The following is a 24,155-nucleotide window of genomic DNA, read 5'->3' as shown; positions in this document are numbered from 1 at the left end:
GCATTGTGAATGATAACTAAGTGTGATATCTTATCTGTCAATTGTCTGACAGGATGTTCGATATGGCTACTTTTTAGCGTTTTGACAGGGTGTTCCATATGGCGGCGCCTATCTTCAGCGGGTGATAGAAAGAGATACAGAATGAGACAGCGATAGTCAAATACAAATCAGGTGATCCAATCACTTTGGAATTTTGACCTCTATGCAGATGATATCACACTTAGTTATCATTCACAATGAGTGATAGTTCTCAAGCCAAGTGAAGTCTATGCTAAGTATCAGTAATGGGGCCTTTAGGCAAGGTGCATACGAGGCTACGCGTCATAGACGCTGCAGGCGAAATTTGTACGCTTTGATGGCGAAAACATGTATTTGAATAGAGAGCTGCATACGAGGCGTCAGCTGCATGAAAGCGACAAAGCATGAAATTTTCGTGTAGCTAAGCGTACAGCAATGTTGGTCGCTGAGCGAACGTACGCTTGAAAAAAAGGAAGAACAAGATGTTTGTTTACATTTTTTTGTATGCAAATTTGTGTAATTAGTTAAAAAAATGTTAATTTAGTTAATAAAAGTGCGTGAAAGGTATATTACCAAAGCGAAAAAGATTATTAAACACGACAACAGCTTGGTTAGACATTGTTGAAGCGTTTAAAAGGCTAAAAAGTATTGGAAACTAGAAATCACCCTTTTCTCTAGTCCGCGGTGGTTTAAAAATGCCTTTCATAATTTACAAAGGCACGGGGATGCAAACAACGTTTAATACCTATTTACCTTTGGTTTCGGGGACGGATATAGCTGAAGAAATTTAATTTTTCAATAATTGTTTGCTTTTTGTAGCGACGCTCGAAAGTAGCTTCGTGTGCAGATCTTGCGACGTAAAGAAATTGTAGCTATATGAAATATTTTATACACTTCTATGGCGCGTAGCCTCGTGTGCACCATGCCTTAAGCGCCAAATACACGATACGAACATTTCCGCGAAACTTCCGCAATCTTGTTCGCAGCTTTGGCCATACACCTTACGAACTTTTGGCCGAACATTAGTTCTCTTTCAGACAGTGATGAATACGGCCAACAATTGTGCTGCAGCAATACTGCTCGCTGTGGCAATTAAGCGTAAAAAAAAAGAGAGAAGATCGCAAAAAAAGAATTTGGTGCAAAGAACGAGCAGTTCTTGGACAAAGTGAGCTTATTACAGAACTGGAATTCACGTCACAAAATGATTTTAAAAATTACGTTCGTATGAGCAAGGCTACATTTGACTAACTTTTACAAAAAATTTTGCCACTCAAACGAAACGGGATACAATAATGAGAGAAGCGATTCCCCCTCATCACCGCCTTGCTTTAACTTTGCGCTTTCTAGCTAGTGGAAAAAGCTTCGAAGACTTAAAATTTTTAACAGCAATTGCGCCCGCAAACTACTTATTTTTTTTATAACTGTATCCTTTGTGGCATCAGGATCTACTTCTTTTAATTTTTCGATTAAAGTCGCATAATCATTATTCTTTTTAATTCTATTACAATAATCTTTGCTTTTTACTTGCCACAATGATGGCAAAGATTTATACATTTCAATAAATTCACTCAGAAAATTTTTATTGTCCATTTTACTTTTCCGCGCACGTCTGTTCCGTTCAGAAATTACTACGATTATGAGCTATTTCGCCATACACGCACGAACAGTTCGCGCAAATGTTCGCCAAAAATTAAAATATTTTGAACATTTGCGCGAACTGGCAAACACCACCATACACGACAGAAAAGGTCGCAGAAACATGACATAACGGTAATGTTCGTGTCGTGTATTTGGCGCTTTAGGCTTTTAAGCTGCAGACATTGGTGCTTTATCGGTAACCTTATAACAGCTGATTCGACTAACCTTATGGGAATCAATGCAATCGATTATTGGTGCCGCTAAAGCTGCAGACATTGGTGCTTTATCGGTAACCGTATCGGTAACCTTATAACAGCTGATTCGACCAACCTTATGGGAATCAATGCAATCGATCATTGGTGCCGCTAAGGTCGTAACCGTATCGTAGCCAACCAATTGGTTTTTGGTTTACCGTCGTAACGATAAACAGCTGATTACGTTAGGGATACGACTACAGCAATACGACATACGGCACCAATGACTCCCGCTTAAGGTCGTAACCGTATCGTAGCCAACCACCCTACAAGAATACTGACTATGAGCCTTCCGCGATTTACAACCAGATTGACTGAATTTTGTGTGTGTTAGTGCAGTCGGGTGGCTTCGTGACACACGTATTTGTTGTCGGCTACACGTTGATGAAAATCAAAAATTTTTGATTTTTTCATTTGACGCTAGCTTATTTGATAGCCGCGGGGTGTGATTGACAAAACGCAGTGTTGTATTTAGTTTGTGTCGACATTCAAAATGAACAAGTGCGCGGAAGAACAGCAATTCATATTAAAATTTGTTGAAAATTATCAATGTTTAGCAGCTTTATGGAATGTAAAGCTTTTATTATTATTTAATAACATTTTTATTAATTTTTTTATTATTTAATAAAACTGCTGTAGTTGCAAGTAAAAAAAAGTCATCATCCGATGACGGCATATTCACGTCCGAACGCTACGGTTTCTCAATGCAAATGTTGATTGATGGCTTTTTATTTGATAGTCGCGGGGCAAGCGTCAAATACCCGACACGCACACATACAAAAACTCAGTCAATCTGGTTGTAAATCGCGGAAGGCTTTATCATCTGATTGTCAGCAATGTCAACCTAACGATCAGCGCCTCATACAAACTGTCTATCACAAACTTAAGGGGACTTGCGCAAATCCGATGTAAACAACTGTGTACATGTGAGTTTTTGTCTCTTTCTTACACACCAACATGGCCTACTGATTAAGTATATAGCCAAACTGCTCACTCTCATTCCTTTTCCTGGATCAGTGCTGACACTCTAACTATCAAAAAGTGTCATAAATGATAGTTTACTGTAGATATCATTTATATTCCGCCAAAAATGAAACAATGCTTTTTGCTTTTTATTTACTTTATTTCATTACGTTTTTAATTTTGTACGTGGTAAAAGCATACGTGTTTCTTATTTCTTTAAAATAAACAGTTAATTGGTTGCCTATGTAAGGTTATGGCACCATTAATCGGTTACATTGATTTCCATAAGGTAGGTTCGATCAGCTGTTTTATCTGGTTATGGTTTTACGGTTATAAGTCACCATTAATTACACCTAAACAGCTGATTACGTTAGGGATACGACTACAGCGATACGACATACGGCTCTAATGACTCCCGCTTTTGGTTTATCGTCGTAACGATAAACAGCTGATTACGTTAGGAATACGAATACTCCGATACGACATACGGAACCAATAGCTATCATCCGGTGGCAAAATCCTGAGCCAGATAAATAATTTTGCATGTAAATGCAACAATGATTTGAGCGAGATAAATCCATATAGAAGTCTGGTTCAATTTGTGAGCCAGATAATTTGTTAATTACTTCTTTTTAGGTTGGCAACGCGGCCTTTAATATACCTACTTTTTCAAAAATAGATGTCGCTGCTCTTAGCCTTTCGCCATATGAGTTAAATGAAAAACTGCGGCGACATCTGCCTATCACATTTCACGTGTGCGAAAATTTCACGACATCTGCTTCTCAAGTCTCTCAATGATCCAGAGCATTCCCGTGAGAATTGAGCGTGAGCCGGAGCTGTAAAACTCACTGAGGTAATAGTCTAGTTGAGGGGTCGACTGCTAATACGCTATTAAAAATATCGAGAGAGGTGTCAAACGACGCGTCTTCACATCAGTATTAATAATCCGAAGGCAAATAAAAATATGAACTCGTTCAAAAGATATTAACGAAAAACCGAAAAAAGACCCACGGGTACCTCCGAAACCGGGGGTGGGATCCATGTATTTTTGCGCAGAACACCTTTCTGACTGGCTACCGCCATGGTGATGCACAATTTTTTTTGTGGGTACAAACACAACAACAACCACATGAAAATCGCCAACTTCAACTGCAAATATCTCCGGATATATATAAAATTTTTAACATTTAACAGTATAAGTATTAACAGTCGAACCATAAACTAGACTATTACCCTCACTGAAAGACGGAAAATGACTCCCGCTTTATTCCCTTGTGAATTCAAATCTTTACCGATCTCTGTTATCGATTAATTTATCGAATTCTCGCAAACTAATATTGCATTATCATCGGAGTTATACATGTGTGCAAAATTTCAGCTCATCAAATTTAACTTGCAAGATTTGATTACAGACAACAGCCAAGTGAAAGTAAATAAAAGCTTGTAAAAATAATCAGCCCTATTCTGCATTTCGACTTGGATTGGAATTTTTTCGATTTGGCAATTTTGGTATTCTGTGTTCCAATCCCTTTCGATCCAACTTCGAATCGTTCGATTTTTTGTATTCTGCATTTCGATCGTAGTTCCGTTTTTCTAAGTTGCAAATTAGTTGGCGGAAAAATATTTTATTTTTATTTTTTTATTAATTTATAACAGAATTTTAACAAAAATGTAAGTAAAACTTGTTAAGAAACGTAGAAGGCTTGATGATGATTGTTTTTTATATGTTTCCAGGTCAAAAACAACATGTCGATGTCGAAGTCCTTGGACGTATTTGCCCCGCAAAAGTATCTAACACATACTTGAAAGCATCCTTGTTAAGTCGAGAGTTTTTTTTGAACCTAAATAAGAAAACAAGTCTTTAAACTTTACCACTTTTAAGTTCAGTTTCATACAATTCGTCACTCATCTCAAATGGATTACACAAATGTCGCAATATTTGCCTTTCCATTATCGTCTGGCCATTTTCGTATGCGTTGCTTTCCAACTCCACAAATATGCCGCGGCTATTGATTCCATTATAATAGACAGCTATAATTTGTGTCTGTTCGTTGGGTCCAGTTATATGCCAAAGCAAGCTGCCGGCGTAGAGGAAGGTGAAGCGAAAACGTAAACAATCCTTGCGGAAGGAATAAATAAACCTTTATAAAGTATTTTAGGCCAGTGCAATGAAATTAGCATCCTTAAAAATCAGAAAATGTCAACTATATTCGTGCAGGAATCCGTTTTAACAAAACTTGGTGGCCACGGCAGGGAATTGGCCAAAAGAACGACAAAAACACACTTACAATTATGAAAGCACTTCACTCAAAAAAATATAACACTGCGGCAATATATTCTATTGCTTTTTTTTTTGTACAAAATGGCGTGGATAATAAAATATAAACGTTTTTCAGTGTTCTTTACAAATTTGCTTTAATTTATTTTGTTCCAATGTTCACACATTCCGTACCAACAGATGATTTCGAAAAATCATTTGCTCTTCCTCTTCTCTTTACGATTCCATCGTAATGCAGAATACCAAACTTCGATTACAGCGGAGCGGAGAACGGGAACGTAATCGAAATACAGAATAGGGGTGAATAGGTAGTAGTGCAGTTTAGGGGCCCCACCCTAAAGTTGGGCCAAGATCTTCGAGTGAGGTGTCAAAAGATGCGTATTAATCTCGGGAACAATAATCCGAAAGCGGAAAAGAAAAATTTTATCTCTGTCCGGAGATATTTGCAGTTGAAGTTGGCGATTTTCATGTGGTTGTTGTTGTGTTGATACCCACAAAAAAAATTGTGCATCACCGTGGCAGTAGCCACGGTTATACCACACACCCGGACTTGGCATGGCGTAGCCCAGGGTTATTTTTTATAAGCGCGGCCGAAGGCCGCTAACGCAGAAAGGTGTTCTGTGCAAAAATACTATGGATCCCACCCCGGTTTCGGAAGTACCCGCGGGTCTTTTTTCGGTTTTTCGTTAATATCTTTTGAACGGGTAAAAAAAGTTAACTTCCGCTTTCGGATTCTTGATCTAGACGTGAATACGCGTCTTTTGATACCTCACTCAAAAAAAAAAAGGCCCAGTTTTAGGGTGGGGCCCCTAAACTGCACAATTACCAAATAATATGACAGATGTGGCGGTTACACTGCCGTCGTGAATGTAATCAGCCCTTAGGACTATGCGCCATTGTGTACAATGGAGTTTTGCACGGATTTAAATTTGAGCACAAGACATGAGTGGATGGGCCAGGCTATTATTTTATAACCCTGGCCGGGTTCCAAGTGGTCCGCGGTAATTTTTCGAATATCTTTTGATGGACATAAACTTTTTTCGGTAATAGTCTAGTTGAGGGGTCGACTGCTAATACGCTAAACCGAAGGCGGAAAATAAAAATTTTAACGCGTTCAAAAGGTATTAACGAAAACCCGAAAAAAGACCCGCGGCTACCTCCGAAACCGGGGGTCGGATCCGTAGTATTTTTGCGCAGAACACTTTTCTGCGTTGGCGGCCTTCGGCCGCGCTTTTAAAAAATAATCCTGGTCTACGCCATGCCAAGTCCGGGTGTGTGGTATAACCGTGGCTACCGCCACGGTGATGCACAATTTTTTTTGTGGGTACAAACACAACAACAACCACATGGAAAGCGCCCACTTCAACTGCAAATATGTCCAGACAGAGATACAATTTTTCTTTTCCGCCTTCGGATTATTGTTCTCGAGATTAATACGCGTCTTTTGACACCTCACTCGATATTTTTGGTAGCGTATTAGCAGTCGACCCCTCAACTAGACTATTACCCTTTTTTCCGCATTCGCATTAACGATACAGAGATCAAGACGTGCCCTTTGACACCTGATATTTTTGGGCGAGTATTAGCACTCGACAGAGGTTCTAGACTTTTACCGTACAAAATGCTCGCAATGTGTGTTTGAACTCATAATGAACACGAGACAGGAATATAAATACGACATGTAAATATATCTTATTTGGGTAAATTTTCTTATCACTAATTTCATTTAATTTATTTAAGAAACATTTAATAACAATATATCAGCACTCTGAGGGTTGTGAGTGTACCTTGCATCTACTAGCAATATACAAGTAATACATTTATGATTTATGCACATAGCTTTACATGTTATTAAAAGATAGGTAACTGATTTAAAAAACGATGAAGAATATTTAATTGTGTTCATTATTTAAAATAACGTCGTGTTCACTTTCCAAGTGTTTTTCCAAGCTGTCTTTGCAGTCGAATACGCTGCTGCAAATAACGCAACTATACTCCTTTTGTGGTGATGTTTCAAATTTCGATATTAGTGTTGACACTGCTTCCTTTGTTTCAATTTGCTCTTGCTCGTCTAACTGCTGGGGTACTCGTGATCGACTTGGTGGTAACTCAATATTGTGTGTTCTCATGTGTATTTTTAGCGTATAACGTTCGGTGAAAGATTTGGAGCAGACGGTACAGTGGTGCCGTGGTCTATTTTCTTGATGAATTGTCATATGATGAGTGTATGTTTTTCTAGATCTAAATGATTGATTACATATGCTGCATATTAGAGGATTTTCCTCAGCTTCATGACGCATTCGATGATTATATAACATGTTGTCCAAAGAGAAACGTTCACCACATTTCTCACACTGATATTCCTTTTTGTCCCAATGTTTACGCATATGGCGTAAAGTATTCACTGGTCGCGTGAAACGTTTGTCACAATAACGACATTCATTCTCTGTTTTACCTTCATGTAAATTCATATGTAACTCCAAATACTCCTCGTCTCTTCGGACTGCTCCACAAATGTTACAAACAAATTGCTTTATATTATGGGCTTCATTTATATGTCTCTGAAGTTCAGCCTTCGACTTAAATATTAAGCCACAAACAACACATTCATGGTTTCTATGGTTGCTATTAGTCACATATTCATCATCATCGTCATCACTCCCTTTATAGCTTCGCATATCGTCATCGTCTTGAAAAGTGCTGTCAGCATTTTCATCATCAACAAGCTCTATGAATTCCTCCTTTGCATCTAAGTCCGGATTAAATGCATCATCTACTTGTCCATCATCTTCAACAATCATGGCCGCAGCTACATCGTCGAAGTCTGATTGTTCCAATTTGAGCTCCCCAGATAAAACACATCGTAATCGATCGGTTAGTCTCTTTTGGAACGAGAGTAAATTGACCATTAAGTTGTCATATTCGGCAAGCTCATCACAACATTCCATACATATGCTAGCAATTCCTTGAAATACCAAATTTGTTTTGACACAATTAGCTAAATGCTGTAGAACGACCTGGATTGGTTTTCCTGAGGCAGGAACCGTACAAGTTTCGACATTTTGGAACGCATGATGCGAAAATTTACTGGATTTGCCACATAAAAAGCAATACTCGCTGCCCACCTCACGAACACTTTCCTCAGTTTCAGAAAAATCTTGTTGACGCTTTGATTTATCTGCAAAAACAATAAGTACTCTTATTAACCTGAGCTTTATTAATTATCTTTCTTATACACATCAAATATACATGGAGAATGTCACGATTCATCCTTAAAGAAAGACAAACCATACCTTTATAAGATATTTAGTTCATAAATATTGTGTGGTACGTCTACAAATCTTATACAATAAAGTTGTTGTTGTTGCAGCGATAAAGACCCTGTTGTTGTTGTTGTAGCGATAAGGACACTCCCCGAAGGCCTTGGGGAGTGTTATCGATGTTGATCGACCTTTGCCGGATGCAGATCCGGTACGTTCCGGTACCAATCTCGACCATCCCGGGAACGATTTGTTATGCCCACATGCGACCTTCTTGGCCCTACCCCCTCCCACCCCCCAGATTCATGAGGAGTTCGGGGTCGCCAGAGCCTCGGATGTTAATGAAACAGAATTCGCCACGGATAGGTGAGGTTGACAATTGTGTTTGGAGAAGCTATATATTGCGCTGGCGACCTGAAAGGGTTGCGCTACACTACCCCACGATAAGAACACTTCCCGAAGGTCTTTGGAGTTTTATCGTTGTTGATGGTCCTTTGCCGGATGCAGATCCGGTACGTTCCGGTAACAAGCACCATAAAGGTACTCGCCCTACCACCTCGGGAACGATTTTGTATGACCATATGAAACCTTCTAGGTCATCCTTGAAAGGGTTGCGTTATACAACCCCTTGAATCAATTTGGTATTTTAGTCGCCTCTTACGACAGGGATACCAGCCGCGGGTATATTCTAAGCCTTTTATTGTTTGAATGAAAAAAATTCTAAAGAAAAAATATGAACATTTCTCCCTTAGTTTCTTTGCTAAATCAAAACTATTGGCATACGGCTCATCATTTTCATCATGTAGGAGTCATAAAACTCCCATATAAACATATATCTGAGTCTCATATTTCTTACATATTTGGACTCATTTCGGAGCCTGCATTTATGAGCGCTCCTATAATGTTTGAAAGGTAAATGAAAAAAACTTTCATAATAAAATATGAATATTTGTTACAAAATTGCTTTGTTAAATATAAACTTTCGGCAGGCGGCTAATAATTTTAATCATACCAAGGTCAAAGGATCATATTTCCGAGGCTCAAAATATTCACATAACTATTTCGGATCCTAAATTAAGAGCGCTCCGTTAATGTTTGAACGGAGGTGTTAGAGCTGTAACATGCATACATACATATTGTAACGAATTTATGGAAATTCCGCTTATTTGAAACCTTCTGCTAACGTTCAAATCGCTAAACTGTTGAATAAATCACTCCAATAATCGGATTCCTAAATTAAGAGCGCTCCGTTAATGTTTGAACGGAGGTGTTAGAGCTGTAACATGCATACATACATATTGTAACGAATTTATGGAAATTCCGCTTATTTGAAACCTTCTGCTAACGTTCAAATCGCTAAACTGTTGAATAAATCACTCCAATAATCGGTATTACAAACTGGTCTTTATTTAGATTACTTTGGGAGTAGTACTTCACAATTATACTTCACAACCAATAGCTTGCGCTGCTTTTATACCCTCGGTTTCCTTGTTCACCCATTTCTCCTAAGGTGTAGTAATTTCGCGAACAGTTGTATATCACGCGTGGTTAGCTACGAGATATATACATGTATATCTGTAGTCCACGCCTCTCCCATAGCCATATGCGTCTGTATGTATAAGTAACTACTTCGGCTGAGACTACATATTTGTATGTGAGATATCTCTTCGCGCCGTCCACATAAGAGTGGCTGCTTTATTGTTGTTTTGCATTTATTTAGTAGCAGCTTAGTGATGCTAATATTCGTCACAATATTGTATGTAAGTTTTTGAATGTCGTCCTAAAAGCCTTGTATGTATGTATTGTATGTATTTATTTGAAAATTTGTTCCTAGCACAACAATTTTGACAAATTATTTAACAGTGCTAGTCATGAATAGCATGAGCTATAAAAATTTAACATTTATAATAATAATAAATTAGATTTATCAAATTAAATTAAATATAACGGATAATAGTGAAATATTAAAATAAAAAAAAATTTTAGATCCAGTTTAAGAGTCGTTAAAAAATGATGTTAGCTCTTTTTTGAAGTGCAGAGCATTACTTAAGAGAAGACTTGTAGGTAGGGAGTTCCAAATACGTATTGCAATAACAAAGAATTGGCGCTCAGAGGTTAGCTTGCGGTATCTCATGTGCTTAAGAAGCACCGATCTTGATGATTGCAGAAAAATAAGCTTACGATATAGATACTCAGGTTTCTTTGTGTGTATCAATTTATGGAGGAAGGACAGTGTTTTGACTTTTAAAATATTTTCGAAAGAAATGTTTAGCAACCTTTCAGCATGTTGTGATACGTGGTCAAGTCTTTTCAACCCATAAACATATCTAGCAATGTTGTTGTAAACAACATTTAGTGTGTTCTTGCACAGATAGTCACACTTTGAGTAAATCACACAACCATGGAGTAGCGTAGGTATTAAGTACGCGTTAGCCAGAAGTAGTCTTATGTGCAAAGGCGTGAAATACTGTGTTAGCCATAGTGTACGAAGCATTCCATACACTTTTCCAACCGTTCTAAAAATATGGTCTTTCCATGTCAATGTTTTGTTAAAAATTACACCTAAGCTTTTCGCCGTATCTACGTATTCTATAACGGAATTGTCGAACACTACATTCTCTAAATCATTAGTGGGAAAATACCTTCTATGAATAACAATACATTTTGACTTATTCGGGTTTATACATAAGCCATTCATAGTAGCCCATGAAAATATTTGATTCAAATCGTGGTTTAAGTTACTTATGCACAAGCTAGTTTGATCACGAGGACAACACGTAAACAACTGCACATCATCAGCGTAGATATGAACATTACAATATTTAAGGACATCGGGTAAGTCATTGATATACAGAACAAATAACAGAGGACCTAGGATAGAGCCTTGAGGGACGCTGCTTAAGACATGTAGGAAGTCAGACTTTTCACCATCTATACATACTGCTTGAGTCCTATCGCCAAGATATGATCTTAAAAGGGCAACTGCATGACCAGAGAAGTAAAATAAGTTTTCCAGCTTCCTACAGAGCAGAGTGTGGTCTACAGAATCAAAAGCTTTAGAGTGGTCAAGCAGTGTTAAGAAGGCAATTTAACTTTCATCCACTCGCTCACGAATTTCTTCTGTCACAGATAATAGTGCCGTTGTACAGCTCCGCTTTGACCTGAAACCGGACTGACTGTCTGACAGGAGCTTGTATTCATGTACATATGATACGATTTGCCCATGTAGAATACGTTCAACGACCTTAGAGAGGAAAGGGAGTATGGCTATTGGTCGATACTCATTATTTTGCTTACGGATTGGAATAACTTTTGCAGCTTTCCAGTATATTGGGAAGACACCGGTCGTCAAAATTGAGTTGACCAAGTAAGTGATGTGGGGAAGGATTTTGGGAAGAATGACTTTTAAAAACTTTGAACATATACCATGAAGCCCCATTGCGTTCGACTTCACAGAAAGTATGGCTTGGACAACATCGCAATTATCGATACAAACAAACTCGAAAGGGCTAGTGTCAACATTAACACGCACGGAGTAGTTATCAATACACACATTGTCGGCTGAGTTTGGTAGTCTTACAAAATTATTATTTATTTCGTTGATGTCGACATCAGGGGGATGAGACAGGTCACTTTTCCTATTTGTTTGATTTTGTTCCACTTTTCTTTCGTATTCAAAGCAGAACTAAACTTATACTTAAAATAATTTGCCTTGGCCAGCCTTATGGCTTTGTTTGCAGTAAGCCGAGCTGTTTTAAAGCAGCTGTGCGCTTCGGCTGTTTTGTACCTTTTCCACCGTGAGTAGGCTTGGTTACGAAGGTGGATAAGGTGTTTTAATTTAGCATTTAACCAAGGGCTATTCTTGTATTTAGGTGTTTTTATTTTTAGTGGAACGTGATCATCGAATAACCTATTTGTTATCCTGCAGAAACTTTGTATGGTCATCAACCGATGTTAACGTACGAATCAAGCTCCATTCAACCGACTCAACGGACTCAGCAAGAGAATAATAATCTATACTTCTGTAATCGCGATACGTGTTGTAGTTTAGGAATAACAGGTCGTGGTTTGAGAAGCAGGAGGCGGATAGTTGCGTGTAGTGAATCATTTTATGAAGATCATTGACAAAAAATAAATCTAATAGAGAAGAGTTAGTATTTGTAAAATGCGTTGGTTTATCTAGCACAGTTTGTGGGAAAAAGTCCCAGAGATTCCATGCTTTGTTTTAAACTGGCATCCACCAGTAGGTTATTATTAAAATCACCAGCGATGATAATATTGTCATAGTCTATTAGTAACGATTGAAGAAATTCAATAAACGCGGAAAAATCTACTAGTCGATTCGGTCTGTATGCACAGCCGATAAGAAGCCTACTATTATTCTCAGAAAACATATGAACAAACACATATTCCTGGACTAGAACAACAACACAATTTACAGGACATACTACTTTTTACATATATCGCAACACCACCACCATGACCACTTCTATCAACTCTGAAAAGTTGGTATCCATTTATCTTCACCATATCATTTTTATGAAACGAAGAAAACCATGATTCTGAAACACATATGACATCAATACCGGAGCCTTCTGAAAGAAACTTCAACTCGTCAAGCTTTTTATAAAGGCTTTGCGCATTGATATGGACAACTATCAGCCCGTTGCCTTTTTTGCTGACTATGCGCAACAAAGTAGATAGACAGTCTTTGGAACTCGGGGACTCACTATAATACATTATCACATAATCACATTATAAAAATAATTAAGTGAATGATTTACAGTGAATTTGGCTAACAACATAATTAAAGATTCCGTGATGCTGTAGGTGGCAAAAAAGACAGAGAGGGAATAGATTAGACGAGAGCAAAGAGAAATATTTATTAGCAGGAGGCTGTTAGTTAAGCCCTTGGTGGTCCTTCAGGGCGTTGTTCGTAACCGGCGTGTCGTCTTCACGAAAGGAAGTATTGTTTTCCGGGTCGAGACTGTCGAGAAAACTTAGGCTGGGGACTGCTTCGGGTCGGTCGCTGATTTTTCGCTTTATATGCACCATACCCCGCATTGTGAAGACCGATGAAACCTTTTTCCTCTTCTTTAGATGGATCGCAGCTTTGAAGATCTCATAGTTGTTTGTAAGTTTGGTGTGAAGCAGAGGTGGTGGAAAATCTTTTGTGAGTTTTCCCCTTCCTTGAAGGGAATCCCATTGTGACAGCTGTAATTAATAATAGATGGCAGCTCTATGTATTTCATCGATATATTTGTACTCATCTCTGATATTATAGATATAGTTTTAGATGTAAAACCGTAACTTCCTTTCCACTTGTACATCTCATGGAAAAAAAGGGTAATCATAAGAATCCAACACGTGTATCCTATTTAATCTACAAGATGGCGCAGCCGGTAAATCATCAAATACAAAATTTTAAGCATCACAAGAGCAAAATTATCATCAAAATTGTGACGACAGTAAGTTACGTGTAGTACCAAAGCAATATTTCAAAGTGAAAGAAAACAAGTCGGGTCCAGGAAACACGCCCGAACACGTGTGGGAGGAATCACAGGAACAGAAAGAAGCAGAAACATTGGAGACATCAATGAAGGTACCACCTCCATTATCGTTCGACGGCAATGTAAAAGAAAAATGGAACAAGTGGAAGCAAAAATTCGATTTATACATGAAGGCCATAGGGCTGGACAAAAAAGAAGAAGAGAGGAAAGTTGCAGTGTTCCTACATGTCATCGGCGATGAAGCACTAGAAAAGTTTAATACATTCGGGCTAAGTGAGGCGGATAGCAACAAACTCGAGACAGTGGCAAAATCATTCGAAAACTACTGTTCCCCTAAAGCGAATGAGACAGTAGAAAGACACTTATTTTTCACTCGTGTGCAACAGAGTGGTGAAAATTTTACAAATTATTTGACTGACCTCAAAACGCTGAGCGGTACATGCGGCTTTGGTAACCTCAAAGACAGTCTAATAAAAGACAGAATAGTCTGTGGTATCCGAGACTCAGAATTGAGGAACGACTTCTACGAGAAGATAAATTAGATTTGGAGAAGTGCACACAAATATGTAAAACAGTAGAACTAGCAGACATACAAATGAAAACAATTGGCGAGGACTCGAAAGTACACCTGATCAAAAAAAATGCAGACAACCATGAGGCAAATGGTGCCCATCGGAAGCAGGTCTCAGGCATTAAGAAGCAAACAGGCAAGCAATGACAAGGAGAGAAGTTCGACATATAACCAGCAGCGGGAGTGTCAGTATGTGGTCGACAACATGGGTATCGCCAATGCCCGGCTTTTGGTAAAGTATGCAACAATTGCAAAAGAAACAAGTAAGGAAGGTTAAGTTCGGATGTAACCGAACATTACATACTCAGTTGAGAACTATGGTGGCAACATAAGGGAAAATAACCATGTAGGAAAATGAACTGAGGGAAACCCTGGAATGTGTTTGTATGACATGTGTATCAAATGAAAGGCATTAAAGAGTATTTTATGAGGGAGTGGGCCATAGTTCTATAGGTGTGCGCCATTTAGGGATATCGCCATAAAGGTGGATAAGGGTTGACTCTAGAATTTGTTTGTACGATATGGGTATCAAATGAAAGGGTGTTAATGAGGGTTTTAAAAGGGAGTGGTGGTAGTTGTATAGGTGGTCGCCTTTTCGAGATATCGCCATAAAGGTGGACCAGGGGTGACTCTAGAATGCGTTTGTACAATATGGGTATCAAACGAAAGGTGTTTATGAGTATTTTAAAAGGGAGTGGGCCTTAGTTCTATAGGTGGACGCCTTTTCGAGGTATCGCAATAAAGGTGGACCAGGGGTGACTCTAGACTTTGTTTGTACGATATGGGTATCAAATTAAAGGTATTAATGAGGCTTTTAAAAGGGAGTGGTGGTAGTTGTATATGTGGTCGCCTTTTCGAGATATCGCCATAAAGGTGGACCAGGGGTGACTCTAGAATGCGTTTGTACAATATTTTAGAAGGTAGTGGGCCTTAGTTCTATAGGTGGACGCCGTTTCGAAATATCGCCATAAAAGTGGACCAGGGGTGACTCTAGAATGTGTTTGTACGATATGGGTATCAAATTAAAGGTATTAATGAGGGTTTTAAAATGGAGTGGTGGTAGTTGTATAGGTGGTCGCCTTTTCGAGATATCGCCATAAAGGTGGACCAGGGGTGACTCTAGAATGCGTTTGTACAATATGGGTATCAAACGAAAGGTGTTGATGAGTATTTTAAAAGGGAGTCGGCCTTAGTTCTATAGGTGGACGCCTTTTCGAGGTATCGCAATAAAGATGGACCAGGAGTGACTCTAGACTTTGTTTGTACGATATGGGTATTAAATTAAAGGTATTAATGAGGCTTTTAAAAGGGAGTGGTGGTAGTTGTATAGGTGGTCGCCTTTTCGAGATATCGCCATAAAGGTGGACCAGGGTGACTCTAGAATGCGTTTGTACAATATTTTAAAAGGGAGTGGGCCTTAGTTCTATAGGTGGACGCCTTATCGAGGTATCGCAATAAAGGTGGACCAGGGGTGACTCTAGACTTTGTTTGTACGATATGGGTATCAAATGAAAAGTGTTAATGAGTATTTTTAAAAGGGAGTAGGCCTTCGTTCTATAGGTGGTCGCCTTTTCGAGATATCGCCATAAAGGTGGACCAGGGGTGACTCTAAAATATGTTTGTACGATATGGGTATCAAATGAAAGGTGTTAATGACTATTTTAAAAGGGCGTGGGGCTTAGTTCTATAGGTGGACTCCTTTTCGATATATCGCCATAAAGGTGGACCAGGGGTGACTCTAGAGCCTGTTTGTACGATATTAGTATCAAATTAAAGGTATTAATGAGAGTTTTAAAAGGTAGTGGTGGTAGTTGTATATGTGAAGGCGTTTTCCAGATATCGACCAAAATGTGGACCAGGGTGACCCAGAACATCATCTGTTGGATACCGCTAATTTATTTATATATGTAATACCTGCCAAGATTTCAAGGGTTTTTATTTCGCCCTGCAGAACTTTTTCATTTTCTTCTACTTAATATGGTAAGTGTCACAACCATTTTACAGAGTTTTTTCTAAAGTTATATTTCGCGTCAATAAACCAATCAATCCAATTACCATGTTTCATCCCTTTTTTCGTATTTTGTATAGAATTATGGCATTTTTTTCATTTTTCGTAATTTTCGATATCGAAAAAGTGGGCGTGGTCATAGTCGGATTTTGTTCATTTTTTATACCAAGATAAAGTGAGTTCAGTTGAGTACGTGAACTAAGTTCAGTAAAGATATGTCGATTTTTGCTCAAGTTATCGTGTTAACGGCCATGCGGAAGGACAGACGGACGACTGTGTATAAAAACTGGGCGTGGCTTCAACCGATTTCGCCCATTTTCACAGAAAGCAGCAAGCGTCATAAAATCTATGCCCCTACCAAATTTCAAAAGGATTGGTAAATTTTTTTTCGACTTATGGCATTAAAAGTATCCTAGACAAATTTAATGAAAAAGGGCGGAGCCACGCCCATTTTGAAATTTTCTTTTGTTTTTGTATTTTGTTGCACCATATCATTACTGGAGTTGAATGTTGACATAATTTACTTATATACTGTAAAGATATTAAAATTTTTGTTAAAATTTTACTTTAAAAAAAATTTTTTTTAAAAGTGGGCGTGGTCCTTCCCCGATTTTGCTAATTTTTATCAAGCGTACATATAGTAATAGGAGTAACGTTCCTGCCAAATTTTCATCATGATATCTTCAACGACTGCCAAATTTCAGCTTGCAAAAGTTTTAAATTACCTTCTTTTAAAAGTGGGCGGTGCCACGCCCATTGTCCAAAATTTTTCTGTGGGCGGTGCCACGCCCATTGTCCAAAATTTTTCTAATTTTCTATTCTGCGTCATAAGTTAAACTCACCTACCAAGTTTCATCGCTTTATCGGTCTTTGGTAATGAATTATTGCACTTTTTCCGTTTTTCGAAATTTTCGATATCGAAAAAGTGGGCGTGGTTATAGTCCGATATCGTTCATTTTAAATAGCGATTTGAGACGAGTGCTCAGGAACCTACATACCAAATTTCATCAAGATACCTCAAAATTTACTCAAGTTATCGTGTTAACGGACGGACGGACGGACATGGCTCAATCAAATTTTTTTTCGATCCTGATGATTTTGATATACGGAAGTCTGTATCTATCTCGATTCCTTTATACCTGTACAACCAACCGTTATCCAATCAAACTTAATATACTCTGTGAGCTCTGCTCAACTGAGTATAAAAATCCCTATGCTAAAATGTTTAAAGTTAAAACAAAATCAGAAACTCGAAATTATAAGGTAGACTCACTCTATGTTGGTAGTGTAGAAAGCACAAGTAGCGTACTAGACTGGACTGAAAAAATTATAGTAAATAACTCGTGCAAAATTGAGGTTAAGTTAGACACAGGCGCGAGGTGCAATGTCATGCCTGTAAGCAAACTAAAAAATACAAAATTAAAAAATATAAAATTTGTTAAAACTAAAGTAAAGCTAACAGCATATGGAGGTCAACATATAAATGTTATTGGAAAATGTAATCTAAGCTGTAAATTTGCACATAGGGAAAATTCAGATCTGGAGTTTATAGTAACTGAAAACACAGATGATCAGCCAGTAATAATAGGTTTACCAAGTTTGATGGCACTTAACATTGTGCAAAGAGTTCACAATGTGGAATCATAACAGTTCCACAAATGAAAAAATATTAACGAAATATAAAAAAGCATTTGACGGCATGGGTTGCATAAACAATTTTCAATATGACATTCAATTAAAAAATGATGCTAAACCTATTATTGCTGCCTGCATATGTTATCATACAAAGAAAAGTTTCAAGTTCATTCTGGTTTTTTGGTGGTTTCATATCCACGATTGACTTAACTCTATATGTATCAAGGTTTATACCTAGCTTAGCGTGCAAAACTGCTGTGCTGAGGGAATAAACAAAGAAAAATATTGAATGGAATTGGGACGAATATGCGACCAAAGCTTTTGTAGAACTAAAGAACGTTCTATGCAAAGCCGCTGTTTTACAATACTACGATGTAAACAAACCCACAGTTTTAAGTGTTGATGTGTCCAAAAGTGGCTTAGGCGCGGTCCTGCTACAGTCTAACTTACCTGTAGCCTATGCTAGCAAGGCGCTAACACAGACAGAGCAAAACTATGCTCAAATTGAGAAGGAAGCCCTAGCGATAGCGTTTGGTTGCATAAAATTTGATCAACAGATATATGGTAAAGAAATCATGGTAGAAACAGATCACAAACCGCTAGAGGCAATATTTAAGAAGAGCATAAACGAGTTTCCGGCTAGGTTACAGAGTATAAGGTTTAGATTACAAAGATACAACATAACAGTGAAATATAAACCCGGTAGAGAATTGTTTCTAGCAGACGCGTTGTCCAGAGCTTGCAGCATGCATGAAAAGCTGGACTTAGAAAAGGAAATCGAAAAACAGGTGTGTCTAGTTATGGACTCTTTTCCAATATCCCTAGACAAAAAATATCTGTTCACCAAAGAAACGATATCAGACAGTGAAATGCAAACGTTGAAGAAATGCATAAAAAGTGGATGGCCTTCAAGTAAGAGGCAAGTTCAAGATGTTGCAAAACAATACTATAACTACTCCCATGAGTTAACCATAATAGATGACCTAATATTCAAAGGTAGCAGGATAGTAGTCCCTAAAAAGTTAAGAAAGGAAATGCTAGGCTTGATTCATTTCAATCACATGGGAAAAGAAAAATGCAAAAATAGGGCAAGAGAGATCCTGTTCTGGCCCCACATGAACAAAGAAATCGAAGACATGGTAGATAATTGTGATATTTGCAACAGGCACAGAAAGGCCCACGTCAAAGAAACGCTAGTAAACAGGGAGGTTCCAGAAGGACCATGGCAAATGTTAGGTGTAGACCTTTTTTACTATCAGGGTTCTGAATTTCTACTTACAGTGGATTATTTCAGTAAATATGTAGAAGTTGCAAAGTTGAGGGACATGTCTAGCAGCTCAGTGATAGCTGTGCTAAAATCCCAGTTTGCAAGGTATGGAATCCCACATACTGTATATTCAGACCCTGGAACACAACTCAATTGTACTCATCTCTGATATTATAGATATAGTTATAGATGGAAAACCATAACTTCCTTTCCACTTGTACATCTCAAGTAATAAAGACGTAATCATAAGAATCCAGCACTTGTATCCTATTTAATCTACAACACCCATGAACTCCGGACTTCGCATGCAGCAATTTGGAGTTCTTGCTTAGATATAAAGTTTTCCTGCTTACATACTCTCTGTTTTAGTGTGGCTATTTCATTTTCGAGGTGCCCAATCCTCTCAAACATACTCTCCATGCGATTAATTCTACCACTTATCTCGTTTAACTCCTTCTTCAGGCCTTCAAATTTATCTTCCAGTTTTCTGCATGTGAACTCCATCATACGCTTTTCTACTTCCATTATTTTTTTGGGCAACGAGTCATTGTACTTTATCAGTCGTTGGTCGATTGTACGGATGAGGTTAGGAGATGAATCGCTTAGACGAGGAGCCTTTTTAATTATTTCAGCTTCATTGCCCAAGGTCTCGCCACGACGCTTTCCAGAATTTTGAGACATGGTGTTCCAAAATAATACTCCGAAAAATAAATGAGTTGGAACCAGGTGGCAGCACAGGTGTAGATGGTATAATTTATTTTAGGCTATCAACCGATATATGGCGCGAATGCGAATGTTGAATTACTGAAAGCTTTCAGCACAGGAATTGGCGGGAGATTTTCAGTTGTTGGTAGCTATATTATCAAACTTTCTTTGTTGTACCACTCCTGTTATTGTATTATGACGAATATACTTGTGATTTTCATTACATTCACTACAAATGATGAGTTTCAGCTGTACTCCGGGCTCCACACTTTGGGAGTTGCTAGAAATTTTGATACTTTTGAAAGTTTATCTTAAATTATCGACAGAAATGATAAAATTTTTGAATTATTTGCGCGCTCACTTTAAAACAATACTTTACACGAACAGAGTTGCCAAAAGCCTTCTTTCGGAATCCCATAAGGGACGAAAATGAGCACTTTATGAGACTAATAGGTGTCATATGTGACTCCTCCTCAGCATCATAAATTACATGAAATTATTTATTTTTTTTATTTAATTAATAAATTACAGTCTATGGTGTTTCAGGCCTTACAGACTATTTAACAGAATTTTAGCTTTGATAATGATAAACTAAGTAATTACACACCACTTGTACTACAATAAAATTACAGATTACACAGAACAAATATCACTGAGTATTGATTTAAAAGTGTGCTTAGGAAAAGAAAAATCGATGGTTAAAGAATTTGAAAATAGATTAAATTCGGTCATGGCTCTAAACAAAGGTGCATTAGAGGCATAGAGGGTCCTGGCATTGTCCGTATAAAAAGTAACTGTTACGGAGCGACCTGCTCGGGATACAGAAACGGATACTCGCGATGCGAAACGAACAAACGAGATCGCTTAAGAAAAAAATTAAGAAAAAATGTATCATAACAATAATAATGATAAAATAATTATTGGTAGGCCTTGAGCTCGATTCAAACCCGCGATCGGAAAAATTAAGTTTAATTAAAATTAAATTAATTAAATTGTTGTTGCAATTTGACCTTCCGATTAAGTTTCATCAGTTTTTTTTAGCAAAGAATTCGGCTACAGACGGTTTTAAGTCCGGGGCAAACTCCTGTAAAAAGAAAACGGCGAACTTGTAACCGATGTCCATAGAGTAATTAGATTATAAAGGGAACACTTCTATGCTCTCCTTAATGGAAGCAGCACAGCACCGCACAGGGATGATGAACCCAATCCCGCAATCGATGATGATGGAATTAATTCCCTCCCACCCGATTATTACGAAGTCAGAATGGCAATAACCAGATTAAAAAACAACAAGGCCGAGGGCGCCGGTGGCCCCAGCGGGTTAGGGGGTCAGAATATACCCGCTGTAGGTATGCCTGTCCTAAGAGACGACTAAAATACCAGATTCAAAGGGCTGTGTAGGGCAACCCTTCAGGTTGCCAGCGCAATATATCGCTTCTCCAAACCCAATTGTCAATCTCACCTATCCGCTGCGAATCCTATTTCACTAACAGATGATGCTCTGGCGGCCCCAAGCTCCTCATGGAACTTGGGAGTGGGGAGGGAGGGATGGCCGGAAGGTTTAACGTGGCCATATAAATCGTTCCCGAGATGGTTGTTGTTGTTGTTGTAGCGATAAGGTTGCTCCCCGAAGGCTTTGGGGAGTGTTATCGATGTGATGGTCCTTTGCCGGATATAGATCCATTACGCTCCGGTACCATAGCACCATTAAGGCGCTAGCCCGACCATCTCGGGAACGATTTATGGGCCACATTAAACCTTCAGGCCATTCCCTCCCTCCGCACCCCCAAGTTCCATGAGGAGCTTGGGGTCGCCAGAGCCTCGTCTGTTAGTGAAACAAGATTCGCCGCGGATAGGTGAGGCTGACAATTGGGTTTGGAGAATATATAAATTGTGCTGGCAACCTGTAGGGTTGCGCTATTTTAGTCGCCTCTTACGACAGGCATACCTACCGCGGGTATATTCTGATCCCCTAACCCGCTGGGGTAAAAGCGGCTACTGTCAAGTGGATGTGAAGGAGGAAGACAATGAGAAAACCGAAGCGTACCGGATCTGTATCCGGCAAATGACCATCACATCGCCGGAATCAGCCTTCTTAATATAATAATAACCTTCCCTCCCTCCCTACCCCCAAGTTCCATGAGGAGCTTGGGGTCGCCAGAGCCTTTTCTGTTAGTGAAACGAGATTCGCCCCTCGAAGGTGAGGTTGACAATTGGGTTTGGAGAAGCTATATTATTGCGCTGGCAACCTGAAAAGGTTGCGCTACACAACCTCTTGAATCTGGTATTTTAGTCGCCTCTTACGACAGGCATACCTACCGCGGGTATATTCTAACGCCCTAACACGCTGGGGGTCAAAAGACGCGTCTCGACCTCCGTTTTAAGAATCCGAAAGCGGAAATCAAAAATTTTATTTCTGTCGAAAGTTATTTACAAAAAAAACCGTAAATTGACCCCGAGAGTGTCCGAAATATGGGGCCCGATCCAAAGTTTTTTTGCATAGACCATCTTTCTGTGTTGGCGGCCTTTGGCCGGGATTATAAAAAACTATCCTGGGTGGGTCCGACATCGGTTTGGGGATCAAAACTAATTGCGCGCAGAACACCTTTCTGCATTAGTGTGTGTGTGTGTGTGTCAGGCATGCTTAACCAACGAACCGATATCATTTCGTTACGATAATTAACGTTAATCAACGAAACAAAGTCATTTCGTTTCGTTTATTAACGTTAAAAACGTCAAATACGAAATGATTTTGTTTCGTTTTCTGCCATATCCCAACGAAATCAAATCGTTTATGTTGATTATTAATTTCAAACTATGCTGGCAAAGCTGATTGATGGCGGAGTCATTAAAGGTGAAAGCATTAGCCGAGCTGATTGCAACTTTTCTCATGAATTTTGACAGTACGAACATTTCTCAGAGTATTTTTGACATTACCACCAACGAATTACACAAACAAATTATATGGAATTTGTGTGTGTATGTCCGCTCGTTGTTACCACCTTACGGCTTCACCATGGCTATAGCATTGCCAGCACAATTCAAACATAAAGTATCACGGTTTTGTTAACGTTTTTAACGTTAACGAAAGCTTTTCGTTTCGTTTAAAAACGAGATACAATTTATCTTGATAATTACTTTATCGATAATATTTCGAAGTGTTTCAACGGAAACGGTGGAAATTTTTTGATAAACGATTAGCTTAACGTTAAGGTGCATCCCTGGTGTGTGTACAACAAATCTGGCAAAAAAAAAGGTAGTAGTGCAGTTTAGGGCCCCACCCTAAAGTTGGGCCAAGATTTTCTAGTGAGGTATCAAAAGACGCGTATTAATTTCGAGAACAATAATAAAGAAAAATTTTATCTCTGTCCGGATATATTTGCAGTTGAAGTTGGCGATTTTCATGTGGTTGTTGTTGTGTTGAACCCACAAAAAAAATTGTGCATCACCGTAGCCACGGTTATACCACACACCCGGACTTGGCATGGCGTAGCCCAGGGTTATTTTTTATAAGCGCGGCCAAAGGCCGCCAACGCAGAAAGGTGTTCTGCGCAAAAATACTATGGATCCCACCTCCGGTTTCGGAAGTACCCGTGGGTCTTTTTTCGGTTTTTCGTTAATATCTTTTGAACGGGTAAAAAAAAGTTAACTTCCGCTTTCGGATTCTTGATCTAGACGTAAATACGCGTCTTTTGATACCTCACTAAAAAAAGCCCAATTTTAGGGTGGGGCCCCTAAACTGCACAATTACCAAAAAAAAACAACAACCACATGAAAATTTGAACCGATTTTTTGCATGTATCTTTTGACAGAAAAAAAATTCGCTTTCGGATTTTAAAAACGGAGGTCGAGATGCGTCTTTTGATACCAAAATTGATAAAAATTGGTTGGTGCACCGTCTTGTAAAACGTTACCAATTATATAGTATATCTGTGGCATTTCTTTTTTTTTCAACTGTACCAACCTTGATTTTTGTGAGCGATCGAGTTCAACAACTGACTTTGATAATATGCCATAGATATTCTAAATTTTGTTCACTTTGTATACT

The 24,155-nt window shown here is 38.6% G+C and overlaps 1 protein-coding gene across 1 annotated transcript in view; it reads right to left on the bottom strand.

Annotated features, from left to right (window-relative positions):
• Window positions 1-6,820: 6,820 nt before the first annotated feature.
• The window catches only part of LOC137236685 (serendipity locus protein delta-like), a 49,621-nt gene continuing 32,286 nt past the window's right edge, over window positions 6,821-24,155 (bottom strand). The window contains exon 2 of the mRNA XM_067759593.1: window positions 6,821-8,329. Coding sequence (XP_067615694.1) covers window positions 7,044-8,329 — 1,286 coding nt within the window. The 3' untranslated portion in view covers window positions 6,821-7,043. The remainder of the gene's footprint in view (window positions 8,330-24,155) is intronic.

The sequence above is a fragment of the Eurosta solidaginis genome, chromosome 1 (assembly GCF_040869045.1).
Source record: "Eurosta solidaginis isolate ZX-2024a chromosome 1, ASM4086904v1, whole genome shotgun sequence".
Classification (NCBI taxonomy): Eukaryota; Metazoa; Arthropoda; class Insecta; order Diptera; family Tephritidae; genus Eurosta; species Eurosta solidaginis.
The sequence above is the reverse complement of the archived record's forward strand: the minus strand, read 5'-3'. Positions and strand labels throughout refer to the sequence as shown.